The following is an 18,654-nucleotide window of genomic DNA, read 5'->3' on the forward strand; positions in this document are numbered from 1 at the left end:
TCAAAGGGGGAAAAAAATCAATGTTGGGAAAAAAAGTAAAGGAAAAGATCAATACTTTCTTGAAAAATGTACAATAAACAAAGGATTTACCTTTGGCCAGGAATTTTTATGCTGAATTCTGGTCCCTTTTTTAACTTTCCATCTTTCCCTTACTTTTTAAAATATGTTATTTCCATGGTGAAAACAACAGACACATTTTTCATGTTCTACTTATAACCTCCAAGAGAACAGGTGAGACGGTTGATGGGCACCCACCTCATTGGTCGACTTTTGAGCGAGCAAGTGTTTCTCATTAAGGACCATCCAAAGGGCTGCCAGGAACATCACAGTTCCATGACCACAGTCTCCAAACATCACGGCGAACAGGAAGGGGAAAGTGATGATGGTGTAGGGAGCTGTAGAGGTAAGACCACAATGGCCTGAGTGCTCCCAACATTCTTTCAGCCCCACATCAAAGATTTCCCTACCAGGCTCCGTGACATAAAAGCTGGTCCTTTGCATCTTTCTGATTCTTCTCTCACCATCCCCACCCCTGACACTCACTTAGCCCTCACATACATTAACTCCTCAGTAGGTAAGTATTCTTACTCCACACTTTACAGATGAGCTGCATTTTGGAGCAGCTAAGTGACCTTCTGAAGCTCCAATACTTTGGCCATCTGATGAGAAGAGTCAACTCATTGGAAAAAACTCTGACTCTGGAAAATATTGAGGGCAGGAGGAGAAGGGGCAACAGAGGATGAGATGGTTGGATAGCATCACCAACTCAATGGACAGGAGTTTGAGCAAACTCCAAGAAATAATGGAGGACAGGGAAGCCTGGTAGACTGCAGTCCATGGGGTCGCAAAGAGTTGGACATGATTTAGCAACTGAACAACACCAACAAAAGTGACTTTCCCCAAGATCACAAAGTTTCAGTCAGTTCAGTTCAGTCGCTCAGTCGTGTCCAACTCTTTGCAACCCCATGAATCACAGCACGCCAGGCCTCCCTGTCCATCACCAACTCCCAGAGTTCACTCAGACTCACGTCCATCAAGTCAATGATGCCATCCAGCCATCTCATCCTCTGTCGTCCCCTTCTCCTCCTGCCCCCAAATCCCTCCCAGAATCAGAGTCTTTTCCAATGAGTCAACTCTTCACATGAGGTGGCCAAAGTACTGGAGTTTCAGCTTTAGCATCATTCCTTCCAAAGAAATCCCAGGGCTGATCTCCTTTAGAATGGACTGGTTGGATCTCCTTGCAGTCCAATGGACCCTCAAGAGTCTTCTCCAACACCACAGTTCAAAAGCATCAATTCTTCAGTGCTCAGCCTTCTTCACAGTCCAACTCTCACATCCATACATGACTACTGGAAAAACCATAGCCTTGACTAGACGGACCTTAGTCGGCAAAGTAATGTCTCTGCTTTTCAATATGCTATCTAGGTTGGTCATAACTTTAATGGGATTTAAACCAGTTTTCTCTCTCTAAGTGCTTTCTATACCCTGTCCACTACCACCTTTTGTTTGTTTGTCAACCACTCACATGCACCACACACCTCCAGCAGTTACTCACAGGACCCTGCAATACAGGTCACAAATTAGATTCAAACTCAGGCTGGAGAACAGCAGCACCATGAACTGCTTGGCTAAAGGACATCTGGTCTACCCCTTTACTTTACAAATCAGACTCAGTGATACAGTATCACTGGGAATCCAGTCTTCTGACTAAAAGTCCTATCTGTGCTCATTGCCATCTCTCCCACACAACACTATGTGACTGTGAAGATGCCTAAGATGACCCTCATTGAATCAGTAAGAAAATGAAAACTGAATTTGTCTGCCTGAGAACAGGTAAAATCCTGTCAAGGAGCAAATCTCACTAATCACCATTTTAAAAGACAATTAGGGGCATTAGAAAACTAAGTGAGATTTTAGGAATGTCACAATTCAAAGCAATGAATTGCCAAGGCCACCGCTGTGATAAACCTTGCTCAATTTTCATTTTCAAGCTGCCTGGTTGAGAAACACATCAGATTCCTTTACCTGGGTTCATCTCCCGGTAACTGCCTATGCCATATGCATCTACAATATTCTGGAAGCCAGCTGTGAATTTATTTGTCCTGTTAAACGTGGGAGGAGCTGTTTTAGACTGCACTGCTGTCAAGATGGGGACCATGGAGGAGCCACTTAGTTCCTGCAAAAAAGAACGTATGAGAAGATGTTAGGAAGAACGCCATCGGCTGGGTGTAAGCACATGGATCACAGTCCAACTCCTATCACTTACTCGGTGAACTTGGGACAATTTCTTGACCTGAGACTCATGATTTCATCTGAAGTTAGTACTGATGTAATTTATCTTAAAGGAGAGTTGTCACAGAGAGTAGAGTTCCTCCTGATTCTCTGGCAATCTCCATCCTCAAGCTCCTGCAAATGTTAGGCACAGTTCTGAGCCCTCTACTTTTCCTTCCGACTTACTCTGTCAAGAGTTTATTCACTTTCCAAATTTTGTTCCTGAATTTCTAATGGCCTTGACCCTTTCCCAAATTTCAATGGGGCAAATAGGTGATGAGACAGGCCCCCCCACTGGGCAGAGAGACGACTCAAGAGCATGGTGAGTTACACAAGGTGCCTGAGTGCTCAGCACAGCGGCAGGCATGGAGAGCCATCCACTCCCTTCTGGCTGTTGTGCCAGGTGTCTGGCTATCCGGCTTTCCAGCCCGACAAAGGTAGCGGAGTGACAGCACATCCGCGCCCAGCACACTCTTGCTAAGATCAAAGAAATGTTGCCTGTGGGTAAGGCACTGAGAAGAAAAGGCATTTCTGACATGTGCCCACACACTGGGTAAGGACCAAAGGTGGAAAGATAGAGACAATCCTACCAGGTAAGGGTCACGTGACTTAGGAGGCTAGCAATCTGAACACCTGGCAGAGGGCCCACTCAGCTGGACATGACCCTCCCCGCCCCCTGCCCCCTCCCCGCCCCCTGCCCCTTCCCCGTCCCCTCCCCCCGCTCCCCACGCACCACGCCTTGCTCCAGCGCCCTCCTGATGCGCGCGGTGTCTGCCACCGGGAACCAGATCTCAGCGATGACACACTGCTGGGTGATGTCGATGTTGCACATGTTCAGGATGTGGTATATGGCCTTCATCTTCTGCACTTTCATGGCCCAGGAGTGCCAGTTGGCAGCTGCTTCTTGCAGGAGGCTCTGACGGTGAGACTCTGTCTGTGTTAACACCTGGCCAAAAAAACAGCACCCAGCAAAACAAAGGACACTCAGGCAGATGCCAGACAACACGGCAAAAATGCGGGACAGCCAGACCTGGAGGCGTCCTCGGCTCCTGGCCGCTCCTCTGCCTCCCAGTTCTCACCTGGCCTTGAACTCCCGCGCTAGAGGTTAAAGCCCTGAGGCCAGGACTGTATCTTCCTTTTATTCTAAATCCCTTATAGTACTATTGTGATGGGTGGAATGGTGTCCCCCACAAAAGACATGCTGAAGTCCTAAGACCGGTAGCAGGGAACATGATCTTACTTGGAAATATGGTCTTTGCAGATGTGATCAAGTTAAAATGAGATCATGCTGGAGTAGGATGGGCACTATCCCAGTATGACCAGTGTTTTTATAACTGAGGCCCACAGGGAAGATGTGTGTGATGGAGGCAGAGACCGGAGTGATGCATCAACAAAGCAAGGGCCAGCAAGGACGGCTGACAGCCACCAACAGCTGGGAAGATGCCTTAGTCCACTCGAGCAGCTATGATAAAATATCATAGACCGGTGCTTTGTAACAGAAAGTTTTCCCAGTTCTGGAAGGTAGAAGTCTGAGATTAGCATGGTTGAAGGCCCTTGTCTTGGCTGCAGACTTCAAATTTTAACCCAACATGGCAGAAGGGGCAAGCCAGCTCTCTAGGGTCTTTTTAAAAGGGCATTAATCCCATGCAATCTCATGAACTAATCACCTCCCAAAGGCCCCATCTCCCAATACCATCATCCAGGGGATTCGGTTTTTGTGGGGTTTTGTTGCCTTTTTTTTTTTTTTTTTTTTGCTGCACTGGGCCTTTGTTGTAGCACACAGGCTTTCTATTGCTGCCCTTGGGCTCTCCCTAGTTGTGGTAAGCAGGGGCTACTCTCTTGTTAGGGAGCACAGGCTGTAGGGAGCACGGACTATAGGGAGAACGGACTATAGGGAGCACGGACTCAGTAGTTGTGGGGCATGGGCTTGGTTGCCCCCAGCATGTGATATCTCAGTTCCTGGACCAGGGATTCAACCCATGTCCCCTGCATTGGCAGGCAGATTCTTAACCACTGGACCACCAGGAAAGTCCCAGGCATTAGGTTTTGAACATTCAAATTTTGGGGTGATATACACATGCAAACTCTAGCAGAACAGGCAAGCAAGGATCCTTTCCTAGTGCCTTCAGAGGAAGCCTGGCTCTGCTGACACCTTGATTTCAGACTTCTCACCACAGAACTGTGAAAAAATAAATTTGGTTATTTTAAGCCACCCAGTTTGCAGTATTTTGTTACATCAGCCAAAGGAAACTAATACATCTGTTGAAATGCCTTACATACTAAACCTCTCCAATAAATGACAAGTGAATTAACAAATGAAGGAATGATAGGTGATCTGGCCCACATAGGATTTGTTTAAATGGAAACAGTTTTTGTTCTGACGATACAACCCAGTAACCCTTTCAGTAACCATTACACAGGGCTACCCAAGACATCTGAAACCTAAATCTAAGTCTAGCCTAGCTTTCATCCTCCTCGTGAGACTTTTGCTTTGTTTTGGCTGTGCCACCTGGCATGCAGGATCTCGTTCCCTAACCAGGGATTGAACCCGAGTTCCCTGCAGAGGAAGCACAGAGTCCCAACCCCTGAACCACCAGGGAAGTCTCTCCTCATGCAGTTTTCATAAAACCCAGCAAAGTATCCGGGGGAAAGGACTTCAAGGGTAATTGCTTCAGGGAAAGAGTCTCCCTGACAAGTGGCAAAGAGGGAAAAGAGAGGATTAGGGAATCAAACACTGCTTTTTCTGGGAAGATGAACACACACACATCTAATTTCTAAAGATACTCATCGAGGACCTAGATTTGTGCTGACCATACAGCAGCCATATTAAATACAAATAAAAATCCACTCCCCCAGCCACATTTCAAATGCTCAGGGGTGACATGTGGCTCACGGCTATGACACTGGACTCGCACATTATATAACATTTCCGCCACCACCCACTGGACAGAGCTGATCGGGAATACACCATTTGATACAGGCCAGCAGCTTTCAGGGATTACTCACAAAGCTTATGACTATTATTGAAGAAAAGTCCTATGTTTTGAGAGCCATCCTAGGTGACAACAGATTCAGTAAGAGGATATGAACTGGGGGCGTGTTCATATGTGAAACTTGACTTACTGCCTTGACAGAATTAATTGCTTGGCTCACACAACTGGGCAATTCCATGCAGAAAAAAATCAGCAAGACTGGCTGTTTGCCTTCATTGGCTATTGAGTTATATCATAGAGGCGGCCTAGGCCAGTCTGGCAATAAAATGTTCCTTCTATCAGCCTGGGATGGGGAACTGAAGGCTGATCAGGGCCGTGGTTAACTCTAAGCCCCGGCAAAGCATCTCTGATAAGCAGAAGCATCACGAGCTTAGTGAATGCCACCCGTCTCCTAATTATGAAGCTTTCTGAAGCAACAGCGAGACGAGCATAGCAGACATTCCAGCCAACCTTGGAGCAAGGGCCCTGAGAGACAGGACTCATAGGAAATGGCAGGTGTTTATGTCACATGCTTGAACGCCTCACTCACGGTGAATAAATCTTCCAGCCTCATGTTGACACCCTGCAGCATCTCTTTGCGCTCCAACGCCAGCTCTGGGCAGGGGTATACAGTGGCTCGAAACCTGTGTTTCAAACATTCCACAGGACACACGTGGGTAATTGCCAAGAAGCATAGGCACATCCTTTTCTACTAACCCATCCCTTGTCCACTTTGGTTAGATGACCACCTTCCCCCACAGTAACCATCTAGTGAGCAGCCAGACAGAGGATCTCGGCCTACGGTTCCCAACACATGGCTCACACCGTCTGAATTAAACCTGTGGTTCTATTATATGAATGGGCTCCACTCAAACCACAAAACCCACCAGGTGGTATATAAAAAGGACTGCAAGCTTGACTAGTCTTATCTTCTCCCCAGAACTTACTGTGTTGGTGTCTTTTCTCTACTGAATTTCTGCTTCTAAGGGGCTGCACAAAAGATAATTCAGTAACCTCAGAAACAACTAAGTATGCAGTTTGCTTGTTCTTTAGCAGCTGATAAAGGGGTGAGAAGGAATCAACTGAAACGTCTTTTTGACCTTTTAAATTTTACTCATCAAGATCTCTCTGTTTCTATCCCCACAGTTACTAAACAGCAGTTGCCTTTTTAGCACTATTATCAAATGTGGGCAAGTTATTTGAAAACCTTAAGCAACCTCAAAGAACCCCTACTCGAGCCTTGTTGTTGTTCAATTGCTAAGTTATGTCCAACTCTCTGTGACCCCATGGACTATAGCCTACCAGGCTTCTCTGTCCATGGGAATTCCCAGACAAGAATACCAGAGAGGGTTGTCATTCCCTTCTCCAGGGGATCTTCCCCATCCAGGAATTGAACCCATGTCTCCTGCATTGGCAGGAGAATTCATTATCACTGAGCCACCAGGAAAGTTTATTTTGGATTTATTGCATAGACCCTGAACTAATCCTGACCCAAATAGCTGATGAAAAGAACCTTCTTTAATAGTCGCTTACCCATCACAGACCTTCTTGATTTTCTCCCTGAGCTGTTCTCCTTGATAAAATATGATGAATATATTCTTTTTAATTTCTTCTCTCTGGAAAATCAGAACAGTAAAATGCATGTGTTTAGAATTTATTTTTTCTAAATTTAACATTGGAAAGCTTCAACTTCTCCCAGTTGATTCAAGTTCGTAATATTACGATTGAGGGCAAGGCCACGGAGGCAGGCTGGGTGGGGCCCTCAGGCAGGCTGATACAGCCTCAGAGGGACAACACCTCTGTCTGCTACACCAGAGGGATCACAGCTGAACCTTGTATTCAGCTCCAAGTCCTGTGTTCAAGAGATGTGTTTGTTAATAAACAAGAAAACACGCTGAAGAGACGGAACCAGGATATGCGAGACTTAAAGTAAAAGTAGCTGACCTAGCTCACCAGAGTTAACTCATAAACAATATTTATACTTCAGGGATGAATGGTATTTGACATTTAACAAAGACAGAGCCAGCAGTCATGCAGGGATATGAGAGCTGGACCAGAAAGAAGGCTGAGCACCAAAGAATTGATGCTTTTGAACTGTGGTGTTGGAGAAGACTCTTAAGGGGCCCTGGGACAACAAGACCAAATCAGTCAATCCTAAGGGAAATCAACCCTGAATATTCATTGGAAGGACTGATGCTGAAACTCCAGTACTTTGGCCACCTGATGTGAAGGGCCGACTCACTGGAAAAGACCCTGATGCTGGGAAAGATTGAAAGCCAAAGGAGAAGGAGGCAGCAGAGGATGATGGTTAGATGGCATCACTGACTCAATAGACCTGAGTCTGAGCAAACTCCGGGAGACAGTGAAGGACAGGGAGGCCTGGTGTGTGGCAACTCGTGGATCTCAAACAGTCAGAGATGACTGAGCAACTGAACAATAACAATGAAGAGCCAGGTCTAATGTTTGACTCACATACTCACTGTATGCCCAAAGGAACACTGATTAAATGCATTTTTAAAGTCCAAGAAAAGGAAATACGAATAAGAAAAGGAAAATGGATATTTCACAAGCATATATGGAAATGTTTGACCTTAACTGTAAGCAAAGAAATGCACTATTTTACTCTCATTTAGTTTAGGGTGGGGAGTGAAGGTAAAATGATGAAAGCCATTGTTGGAAAAGTGATAACAAATCCTATACACTCATTACACGTGACTTACGTCTCAGCTATCTTTGGAATCAGGTATGACTCCACTGAAAAGCTACTTGTCAGGACGCATCAAGGGTCATGAAAATGCCCACACCCTTTAAGCCAGCAATCCTATCTCCTTGAATTCATATCATGGAACTAGTTCAGAAGTAAACAAAAATTCACATGCATGAAGATGCTTATCATAGTGTCTATATTCTGGAGAAAAATTGGAAATTAAGTGTGTAAAAACAGATAATGAATGTCACATCAACTCAATGGAAACATTAGATACCAACTGAAAATAATATCAAAATGAATTGTCTCTTTGGTAGGTGCTCATGGGAGCAGGAAAGGGATATTTTAGGATTCAGGGAGCCGCCTGCTTTACATTATTCCCAAAGGTTCCCTCACCCATGGAGCACCACTCCCACCCATGGCCCTTTGCTGAATCTCTTAGATCTTCTTGTCTCTGGATTCACCAGACCCAGGAATCTATTCTGACCACACACCATCTGCTCAGTGACCTTCAAAGTCATCAGGCTAAAGTCATCTTAGTTTATAAATACTCTCTTTACCACCAGGACTACAGAATGTCAAAATATGATTATGAAAAATAATGATTCAATGTCACATTTTAAAATATTAATATTTATAGGACACACTGTAATACAGGAGGGCATTTATATTATCTAAAATCAACAGAAGGCAAAAAAAAAAAGATTTCCATGTTTTAACTACAACCATATTAAATCATGCCTGCCTATAGCTACGGACTACAGAAAAAGAACACAAGAAAAAAAATAAAGACGTGAGAATGGTGAAGTTTTGTATTTTTTAAAAACAAACTTTTTTTCTTATTTTAACTCGTATTTAACTATGAAGTTGTTTTCCATGAAATAAAGCTTTAAATTGCATTTTTTAGCCTTTATTTTTTACACTAGATTCTGATTTTTTTTTAGAAATAAACCAAGATTCTTGGAATTAAAAAGTGGATTTAAATACTAGCCAGAAGGGTGGAAGAAGCAAATCCTACAAAATTAGTGGCAATAACGTGTGGCACTCAGTGAAGGAGACCCTCAAAATCTTCATTGCAAATGTATGGTCTGTTGACTACCAGGAACTAACTGAAAGCTGGTTAACAATGCAGGCTCCTGGGCGCCACCATAGACCCACTGAATCAGAATCCACATTGAACAACATCTTCTGCTCAAGTGCACTCTGGAGCTTGGAGCACACTGACCTACATTAGTTATCAGTGCTTTGTGATGAAGACACAGCTGCCGACCTGTGCGGCAGCAGTACAGCAAAGTTTCCAGGAACTGGTCCAGTTAAGTCATTTGGAGGAATGACCACTTATGAGGTGCTAACAAGACTGAGTCCTGGAACTGAACTTTCATAGGTATTTTTGAAAAAGGAGGGATGGGGAAGAAAAAAGAAAAGAAAGAAAAAGAAAAGGAAATCAATATTAACTTCATAGAGCTAAAGACTCAGGATTTGAGAGAACAAAACCCCTCTAGCACGGTAAACCCCTCTGGTGGGGCTACAGGAAACTTATGAGAATGTTTTCTGCAGCCTGAGATACCCACTGTAACAGGATCTTCCAGAACTGTGTCCATCTCACTGAACTTTACATAGATGTTTCCTCGGCAAATTCGCCACAGCAGCCTCTCAAAGGAAGCCATCCTCTCCCGGTTGACCACACCGGCTGTGAACCTGGGCGGTCAGAAGAGGAGATGTTACTGAGGCGCAGGGAGTGGGTACAGGCAGAAGACCCCATGGGATGTGAAGATAAGCAGCCAGAAGGTAGAAGCCCACTGCCCTCTGAGCAGGAGGGAAGGACACGGCCCTGCTTAGCACTCTGGATCCCAGTCCCGATGTACCCCACCTTCCCTCTGACCTCCTGTTTCCTTTGACAAGCCCACATGGCCTTAATCATCCCAATACTATATGTTCACTTATTTGCAATTAACAGTATGACAGACCATTCATTGTATCGTTGTAGCTAAAAGAAGCAAGTATTCAGAGACCTGCTCAGCAATGGTCTCTATGCATTTACACAAATAATGTACTAAGACTGAAATGAATGTATTGATGTCTGTACATCTCTACTTACACAGTCATCTAGGTATCTAGATAAGTTTCTAACTCAAACTTTTCACAGTAACTTTAAAATGGTTACTTTCATGGGCCCATTATTGTACATGTATGTTACCTTCTGATCAAATATTTTCAATACATAGTTTCCTTTCCTTCCCAAATTCAATGTCTGGTGCCTCAAATAGCAGGCCCCTAAGTATCTGCTGAATAAAGAACTAGAATTCCAAAACTCACTTTCAATTTTACTTCAGCAGTAAATGAAATCCCACCATTTTGAATCATCACACATTTTGGTGGCTATTATCATACTCTATTACTTCTACTTGTGGAAGACATGACTGCCCAACTACCTCATTGCTAATTACACTTCAAACTTCACACTCCAAATCTATTATCAAAACAGTATTTTAGAGACAAGGCAAAAAAGAAAAAAAAAAAAAAAAAAAAAACATGTATCCCATAGCCCTGTTCCAAAGGCAGGGACAGTCAAGAAACTCCACCTAAACAATTATCACTAGATCCTTCCCACGTGGAGACAATACAAACGTCACACTCTTCAGACTCAAGAATGTCAGTCTCACCATTAAAAAGGTAACACTACCTACACCTCCACCAACCAGGTCAGGTTAGACTTGGGTTTTTTACTGGATGGAGGCCTATAATCGTGTGAAATAGTCCTCTTGTCAGTCATGATTTGTCCATTCATTCATTCACTCAAACAGTCAGGGAAATCTACCATACACCAGGTACTGAGCATACAGACCAGGGACCCGACTACACATAACTTTCAGAGCAGGAATTTCACTGACCCCAGCTTTCCACTAATGTACGCAGGCGCAGGTCTTAACTCCAGGAGACCAGAAGTGTCTTCTACAAAGAAATCATCTGCTAAGTTGGCTTCTGTCTGAAAGTCAAAGAATCACTATTTTCATTTAAATGTACTTAGACTATCTTAAAAGCACCCACATTGCATGACTTTGTCTGCTTTTATATACTCAATTTTCTACAAATAGAATTCAGAAGACCTGATGCTTAAACCTAATTTAGTTTTCTGTTTCAAATAAAGATGTAACTGTGTATTTAAAACAAGGTCTCTTCCTACCAAAATCCCAAATCTGCTCAAACTAATTGTTGTGCTTTTTTCTGACTTCCATTTCTCTCTGGGCCATTTGGCCCACGTACTTTATTAGTGAGCTCCTTAATATTTTTGCATTCATTTCAACCCACGCCACATGCCACCCTAACCCTCGTCACCCACAGCCCAGCCAGACAACAGAAACATCACAATTTATTCATATTCCAGACCAACCAGTTGTCAAAATAGAAATTTGAGGTTCTAGAGAAAAGGGCCCTTGAATACACAGTCCCCAAATTACAACCTCAAAGAAGTCCTGGGTTTTCTTCAGGAGATATTTGAATTCCGTCAGTTCTAGGAAGTTTTTCTTCAAAGCCTGATAGTTCTGATTGGCTTCCTGAAGCTCTCCTTCCAGTTTTTCTAGAGCAGTCTTTGAAGGAGAGAAAAAGAAAGTAAGCCAGGCAGAAAGCACTATGCCATTCACTGTACATTAACCACAACAAATAATATCAAGTATGCAGAGCATCATAACATAGCTTGAAGTTGAGAGGCCAAACTGAACTTCAAGTTCAGTCAAACTCAATAAGACTGTAGAGCTGAAAAGTACAGACATCACTTTGCTGACAAAGACCTGTATAGTCAAAGCTATGGCTTTTTCAATAGTCATGTAGGGATGTGAGAGATGGACCATAAAGAAGGCTGAGCGCTAAAGAATTGATGCTTTCAAATTGCGGTGCTGGAGAAGGCTCTTGAGAGTCCCTTGGATGGCAAGGAGATCAAACCAGTCAATCCTAAAGAAAATCAACCCTGAATATTCACTGGAAGGACTGAGGTTGAAGCTGAAGCTCCAGTACTTCAGCCACCTGATGCGAAGAGCCAACTCACTGGAAAAGACTCTGATACTGGGAAATACAGAAAGCAGGAGGAGAAGGGGATGACAGGGGAAGAAATGGTTGGATGGCATCACCAATTCAATGGACGCTGAGTTTGAGCAAACTCTGGGAAATGGTGAAGGACAGGGAAGCCTGGCATGCTTCAGTCCATGGGGTTGCAAAGAGTCAGACATAACTCAGCAACTGAACAACAAGTAAGCCATGGTCATACATGCTCAGGAGTTCCCTTCTCAAATGCGGAGGACCAGAAAATACTCGGGGAAGGAAAATGAGCTACATGAGAAGTCAAGGGATTCTGGCGAGTCACATATCAGCATGGAGATTTTTGCTTTTGTTAAACAGGTAAGAAGCATATTTGTTTCCAAATTGACACTGATTATTTTAGTGCTCAGACATTCAGTCACGTCCAACTCATCATCACCCCATGGACTGTAGCTCACTAGGCTCCTCCGTCCATGGGATTCTCTAAGCAAGAACACTGGAATGGGTTGCCATTTCCTCTTCCAGGGGATCTTCCGAACCCAAGGATGGAACCTGCATCTCTTATGTCAATTTGGAAACAAAAATACTTGTTACCTGTTTAACAAAAGCAAAAGTCCCTATGCTTGTCAAATTTTAATGTAATATCAAAGAATATCCACAATTATTTGAAAAGACTATTAAAACACTCCTCCCTTTCCCAAGTACCTGTTTTTCAAGACTAAATTCTCTTCATATACTTCAATGAGAACATATCACAACAGATTCAAAGCACACGAAGGACTTCTATTAAGTCAAACACACAAATTTGCTAACAACATCACTCTTCACTAAAGTTTTCTCTTTGAAAATACAATTATTTTTAATTTAAAATGTTAACATGTAATGAGATATTATTTTTAATGAATTAATAAATATTTTACTTTTTTCAGTTTTAGTTCCTAATGCAGTTGTTGCTGTTCAGTTGCCCAGTTTTGTCCGACTCTTTGCAACCCCGTGGACAGCAGCACACCAGGTTTACCTATCCTCCACTATTTCCCAGAGTTCACTCAAACTCATGTCCATTGAGTCATCCCCTTCTCCTGCCTTCAATATTCCCTAGCATCAGGGTCTTTTTCAATGAGTCAGCTCTTCACATCAGGTGGCCAAAGTATTGGAGCTTCAGCACCAGTCCTTCCAGTGAATATTCAGGGTGGATTTCCCTTAGGATGGACTAGTTTGATCTCCTTGCAGTCCAAGGGACTCTCAAGAGTCTTCTCCAGCAGTAAGTATCAATAAACACAACCCTCATAAATAAAGCTCTTTGGGATCCTCAACAAGGTGTAAGAGTAGCATACAATCAAGGAAGGAACCAGATCAAGGAGCCTGTAGGACTTGAGAGGTAGGACAGGGCCAAGGAGAGCAGATCTGCTGGCCAGGATGGACCTGACTCAGGCAAGAAGGACACCATCAACACTCTCAAGCAGGGAGGTGCCATGGTAGAGTGATACAGTCCATGGGGTCACAGAGTCGGACACAGCTGAGCGACTGAGCATGCACACAATAACCTAGAAGGGAAAAGAATCTGGAAAAGAATATATAAAAAGATTATGGTGAAAACATGAGCCATTAAGCTAGCTCACCGTTCACAAGAACAGGTGTAGGTGTTTAGGAAGGTGAGGGGGTCAGCAGCAGGAGTGGAGCTGGTAACTAACAAGGCTGGTATTAGAAAACCAGTGGTAAGAATGAAACCGGAGATGATTTTATGGAAATCCTATTTGTATGGATTAAAACTTTCTCCTCAAATATCCAGATTTTAGTATGACCAGATCCAAAATATATTCAAGCGGAGTTGTCAGTCTTGCCAGTCTCATGTTTCTGTTAGAGAATCTAGATTTATGCTACTGGTGGCTTCAACAGTTTCAAGAATTTTAAATTATCTTAAAAGAAAACCAAAAATCACAGGAGAAAACCCAGCCAGAGATAAGGCTCAATCAATGAAGCTCTTCCATACCTGTTCACCTCTCTTAGTGAGCCCTTTCTCTTTTGAGGATAAAAAGTCCTTTTTTTTTTTTAACGAAGATCAACAGGGCCTTCCAGGATTTGGATCTGCCCACCTTTTGACATGTGAAATGCCAGGCTGGATGAATCACAAGCTGAAATCAAGATTGCCCAGAGAAATATCAACAACCTCAGATATGCAGATAATACCACACTAACGGCAGAACGTGAAGAGAAACTAAGGAGCCTCCTGATGAGGGTGAAGAGGAAGAGAGTGAAAAACCTGGCATAAAATTCAACATCCAAAAAGTTAAGATCATGGCATCTGGTCCCCTCAGGCAAGGTCCCTTCAAGGCAAATAGAGGGGGGAAAAGTGGAAGCGGTAAATGATTTTCTTTTCCTGGGCTCCAAAATCAGTGTGGATGGTGACTACAGCCAAGAAATTAAAAGATGCTGCTTCTTGGGAAGCAAGCTGTGACAAACCCAGACAGCATATTAAAAAGCAGAGATATCACTTTGCCAACAAAGGGCCATACAGTCAAAAGCTATGGCTTTTCCAGTAGTCATGTACGGATATGAGAGCTGGACCATAAAGAAGGCTGAGCACCAAAGAATTGATGCTTTTGAACAGTGGTGCTAGAGAAGACTTTTGAGAGTCCTTTGGATAGCAAGGAGATCAAACCAGTCAATCCTAAAGGACTGAAGAACCCTAAAGAACATTCATTGGAAGTTCTGATGCTGAAGCTAAAGCCTCAATACTTTGGCTATCTGAAGCCAAGAGCCAATTCATTGGAAAGACCCTGGATGCCAGGAAAGACTGAAGGCAAAAGATGAGGGTGACAGAGGATGAGATGATTGGATTGGCATCGCCAACACAATGGACATGAGTCTGAGCAAATTCTGGGAGACAGTAGAGGACAGAGAAGCCTGGCATGCTGCAGTTCATGGGGTCGCAAAGAGTCAGACACAACTTAGCAACTGAACAACAACAGTGACCTTTTGACATCCTCTCCTCCTGGCTCACCCTCTCTCCTCTCCCCACAGCCTGCTCTAAAAGCTCCTAGAAGTAAGGCCATGTTTCACCAAGGTGCCTTGTGCACAGCAGATACTCAGTGTTTTACAAAAGCAAATTAACAGAGAAGGGAAAGAAAGAGGGAGGGGTCCTCCAGCCATAAAGGCCTTAGCTAAAGAAAACTGCTACCTTCTCCCACTTGACTTCAGAAGCCAATCTGAGGAGAGGCCTCAATCCAGAGTGGACCCAATGTATCAGACAGACAATTAAGAAGCAAACCACTGGATCCCACAACTCTACTTCTGGGTATATTTATCCAAAGGAAAGGAAATCATATCTGGAAGAGAAATGGGCATCCCCCTGTTCATTGCAGAATTGTTTACAATAGCCAAGACATGGAAGCAATACACATGGCCACCAAAAGATGCAAGAGTGACTTTAAAAATTGCACGGGGGGCTTTTCCTAGGGGAGTAACACTGAAAAGTGGACCAACACATAAACCCACCTCCACGCCTTCAGCAGTGGGGCAGAGGACCATGAGAGGCTTGCAGGGTTCACAGGAGACAGGCTTTGATACCATCCTCTGTTAAGTCAGAAAGAACCTACCTCCAGGATGATCATTTCCCGTGGGAAAGGGGTCAGCGGGGACTTCTCAGGCACCTGAATCTCAATCTCATCTTGCATCTGATCTTCCAGAAAACCTGAAGGATGAAACCCCACCAGAGAGCCCAAGGTGTGTGTGTTTTCTCATACTTAAGAAATGGGTCAAGTAGGACAGATGCATTTCCCAGGTCCGCTGCCTGAATTGCCCTGGCACCTGCCACAGAACCTGGCCCCCATCTCTAGCCTCCTCTGCCGCCAACCAGGATCTGTCTCAACCTAGAGTAGCAGTATCACACATAGGGGCAGATTGCAGGACATCACCCCTGCAAACCATCTCCCTCCCTGCCAGTGCACATTCAAACTGCAAGCAGAAAACTGGCTTACGCAGGATTCTTTCCAATGATTCACACCTTCTGACTTCATTCACAAATTTCCTCTGGAAGCGGCTCTCTTTCACATTTAACTAGAGGGAGAGGAAAGCCACAAGGCACACATTAGTAGCAACCACTGCCAACACATTCTCTTTGGCTATTACCATTATTAATTATTAACACTGCAGAATGTTGCTGGAATCATCTTAGGACTAGATACTTTCATGCACAAGACAGGAGAGTTCCAGTCAAAATATACCTTGATATTCTTACCCTCAGTTCCCCAAATGCCACAAGCTCTGTCCTCTGTACACTTTTCTTAAGTTTTAGCTGCACTTACTATCCAAATTGAATCCCTCAATGGAGTCATAAATACAATAGGACCTTGAATATAGCACAGCTCCATGCAGTGGATCCTGGTCTTCAAGAAAAAGTCAGCATCCTTTTGTGCCGGTGACCCTTCAGCTCAGCCCAATAAATGTTATTAAGGAACTAATATCCCATGTCAGGTCCTGAGTCGGAACTGTAGCTGCAAAGTCATGATCCTTCTCTGAAGGGCTTAGTTTTGACCAGACCTTAGTAAGAAAATGAGTGGAATTAGCGAGTCCCATTTTCTAAACTGAATTCAAAAGCTTTTGGAGAGGATCTCAACTGCCTCTGGGAAATGATACCCCGTCTTACTTACGACAGTTCTATGGTGACAGACCGGAGAAGGCGATGGCACCCCACTCCAGTACTCTCGCCTGGAAAATCCCATGGACAGAGGAGCCTCGTAGGCTGCAGTCCATGGGGTCACAAAGAGACACGACTGAGCGACTTCACTTTCACTTTTCACTTTCATTCATTGGAGGAGGAAATGGCAACCCACTCCAGTGTTCTTGCCTGGAGAATCCCAGGGACAGTGGAGCCTGGTGGGCTGCTGTCTATGGGGTCGCACAGAGTTGGACACGACTGAAGGGGCTTAGCAGCAGCAGCAGCAGCAGCATGGTGACAGACTGTAAACAGACTTATTATGGTGATCATTTGAAATGTATAGAAATATTGATATCCTGGTATTGTGGTGTACCAGGAACTAACAGTGTTGTAGGTCAATCATACTTCAAAATCAAACAAACTCATAGAAAAAGAGATTAGATTTGTGGTTACCAGAGGTGGGGGTTGAGGTAACACAGAAATTGGATGAAAACCATCAAAAGGTACAAACTTCCTTTTATTAGATAAATAAATTATTATTAGATAATTAGATAAATAATTTTATCTAATTATGATAAATTATTAGACAATTAGATAAATTATTAGACAAATACATACTAGGGATATAATGTACATGATAAATATGATGAACACTGCTGTACATTATATATGAAAGTTGTTAAGAGAGTAAATTGTAAGAGTCTTATGATGTAAGTCATTATGCCATACACCTTAAACTTATACAGTGTTATAGGTCAATTATATCTCAATAAAACTGAGCGGGGGGGTGGGGGGGAATACAGTCTAGCTGGAGAATATCACCCTCAAGAGACTGTGGACTCCCAAGATACTTTTTTCTCAAACTAACTGGTCTGGAAGCACTGCTTTTTGCCCTCATAATAAGGTTGGTAATCCATGTGCCCATGGATATATCGAACGTCTTGAAGAGGTACATAGGAAATAAAGTACAATGTCATCTTTTTTATTATATTAGAGTTTCAAAACATTCCTACAGGGGTGACACATAAGGAGGAAGGGAGAAACGTCTGCAAGTCAGTTGCCCAATGTTATCACAAATTCTAGCCAGAAGAACAAGAACCACTGAATTCCATGACTCCAGCCCAGGGCGCTTCTCCCTGGCCTTTATTCACCACCAAGAAGTGGAAACTCCACCTTCTTTTGGTCTCCTATGAATGCAGTACTTACATCTTTGAACTGAACCAATCCAAGCTCTCCAAGCTCAGCGACACAGCAGTATGCAGCCTCCACCTGGAGAAAGAGCTGTGACAAACACATTTCCTCGCTTCGGAATATGGACGCCATGTTGGCCCAGCCTTGGTCTGTGGGACACAAAGATATTTGAGGTAACAAATGTGTCACTGAGTTATATTAAAATCCAACAGAAGAAAAAAATGCAACAGGAAATCTTTCCTAAATTTAAAAACATAAACAACAAGGTACTACTTTTCACCACCTATCAGATTGGCAAAAGATTTAAAAATATGATTAATAAACACACTTGAAGGTGTGAGGAAGCAGGCATTTTCAGACACTTGATACTTGAAGCGTACATTTGTAGAGCATTTTTTTGGTATAGTTTTTTTAGAGGGCAATTTGTCAGTATCCATCAAACTTTATGTTATTCATATCCATGACACAAGATTTCCACTGCTCTTCACCCAGATAAACTCAGAAATGTAAGGGAAAATGGACTCACAAGGATGTTTCTGACAACACTGTATTTACTAATTATAATAAGTGGACCTAACCTAAATATCCATCAACAGGGGAAAGATTAAACTGATACAACAGAACTCTGTGCAGTCAGCAGGAATGAAATAAATCTGTATGTCCTCTATAAGGAAAAAGGATATTCACCTAGAACCCACTCTCACCCAAGACCCTCCAGATTGCCCTACTGCTGCCAAACCAAACTGTCTTCCTCAGATCCCAACCTTTTGGAAGAACCATCACATATCCTAGAAGGAATCCCTTTTCCTTATAATTTTATAATG

The 18,654-nt window shown here is 43.3% G+C and overlaps 1 protein-coding gene across 1 annotated transcript in view; it reads right to left on the reverse strand.

Annotated features, from left to right (window-relative positions):
- ATP6V0A4 (ATPase H+ transporting V0 subunit a4) overlaps nucleotides 1-17,962 on the reverse strand; it is a 44,816-nt gene extending 26,854 nt beyond the window's left edge. Inside the window, exons 1-11 of the mRNA XM_052639257.1 lie at nucleotides 17,846-17,962; nucleotides 15,960-16,038; nucleotides 15,579-15,673; nucleotides 11,412-11,537; nucleotides 10,842-10,936; nucleotides 9,522-9,648; nucleotides 6,777-6,859; nucleotides 5,794-5,887; nucleotides 3,005-3,217; nucleotides 2,026-2,176; nucleotides 256-395 (exon numbers count right to left, since the gene is read on the reverse strand). Of these exons, the coding sequence (XP_052495217.1) occupies nucleotides 256-395; nucleotides 2,026-2,176; nucleotides 3,005-3,217; nucleotides 5,794-5,887; nucleotides 6,777-6,859; nucleotides 9,522-9,648; nucleotides 10,842-10,936; nucleotides 11,412-11,537; nucleotides 15,579-15,673; nucleotides 15,960-16,038; nucleotides 17,846-17,962 (1,320 nt within the window). The remainder of the gene's footprint in view (nucleotides 1-255; nucleotides 396-2,025; nucleotides 2,177-3,004; nucleotides 3,218-5,793; nucleotides 5,888-6,776; nucleotides 6,860-9,521; nucleotides 9,649-10,841; nucleotides 10,937-11,411; nucleotides 11,538-15,578; nucleotides 15,674-15,959; nucleotides 16,039-17,845) is intronic.
- Between the last annotated feature and the right edge of the window lie 692 nt (nucleotides 17,963-18,654).

Source organism: Budorcas taxicolor, chromosome 4, assembly GCF_023091745.1.
Source record: "Budorcas taxicolor isolate Tak-1 chromosome 4, Takin1.1, whole genome shotgun sequence".
Classification (NCBI taxonomy): domain Eukaryota; kingdom Metazoa; phylum Chordata; class Mammalia; order Artiodactyla; family Bovidae; genus Budorcas; species Budorcas taxicolor.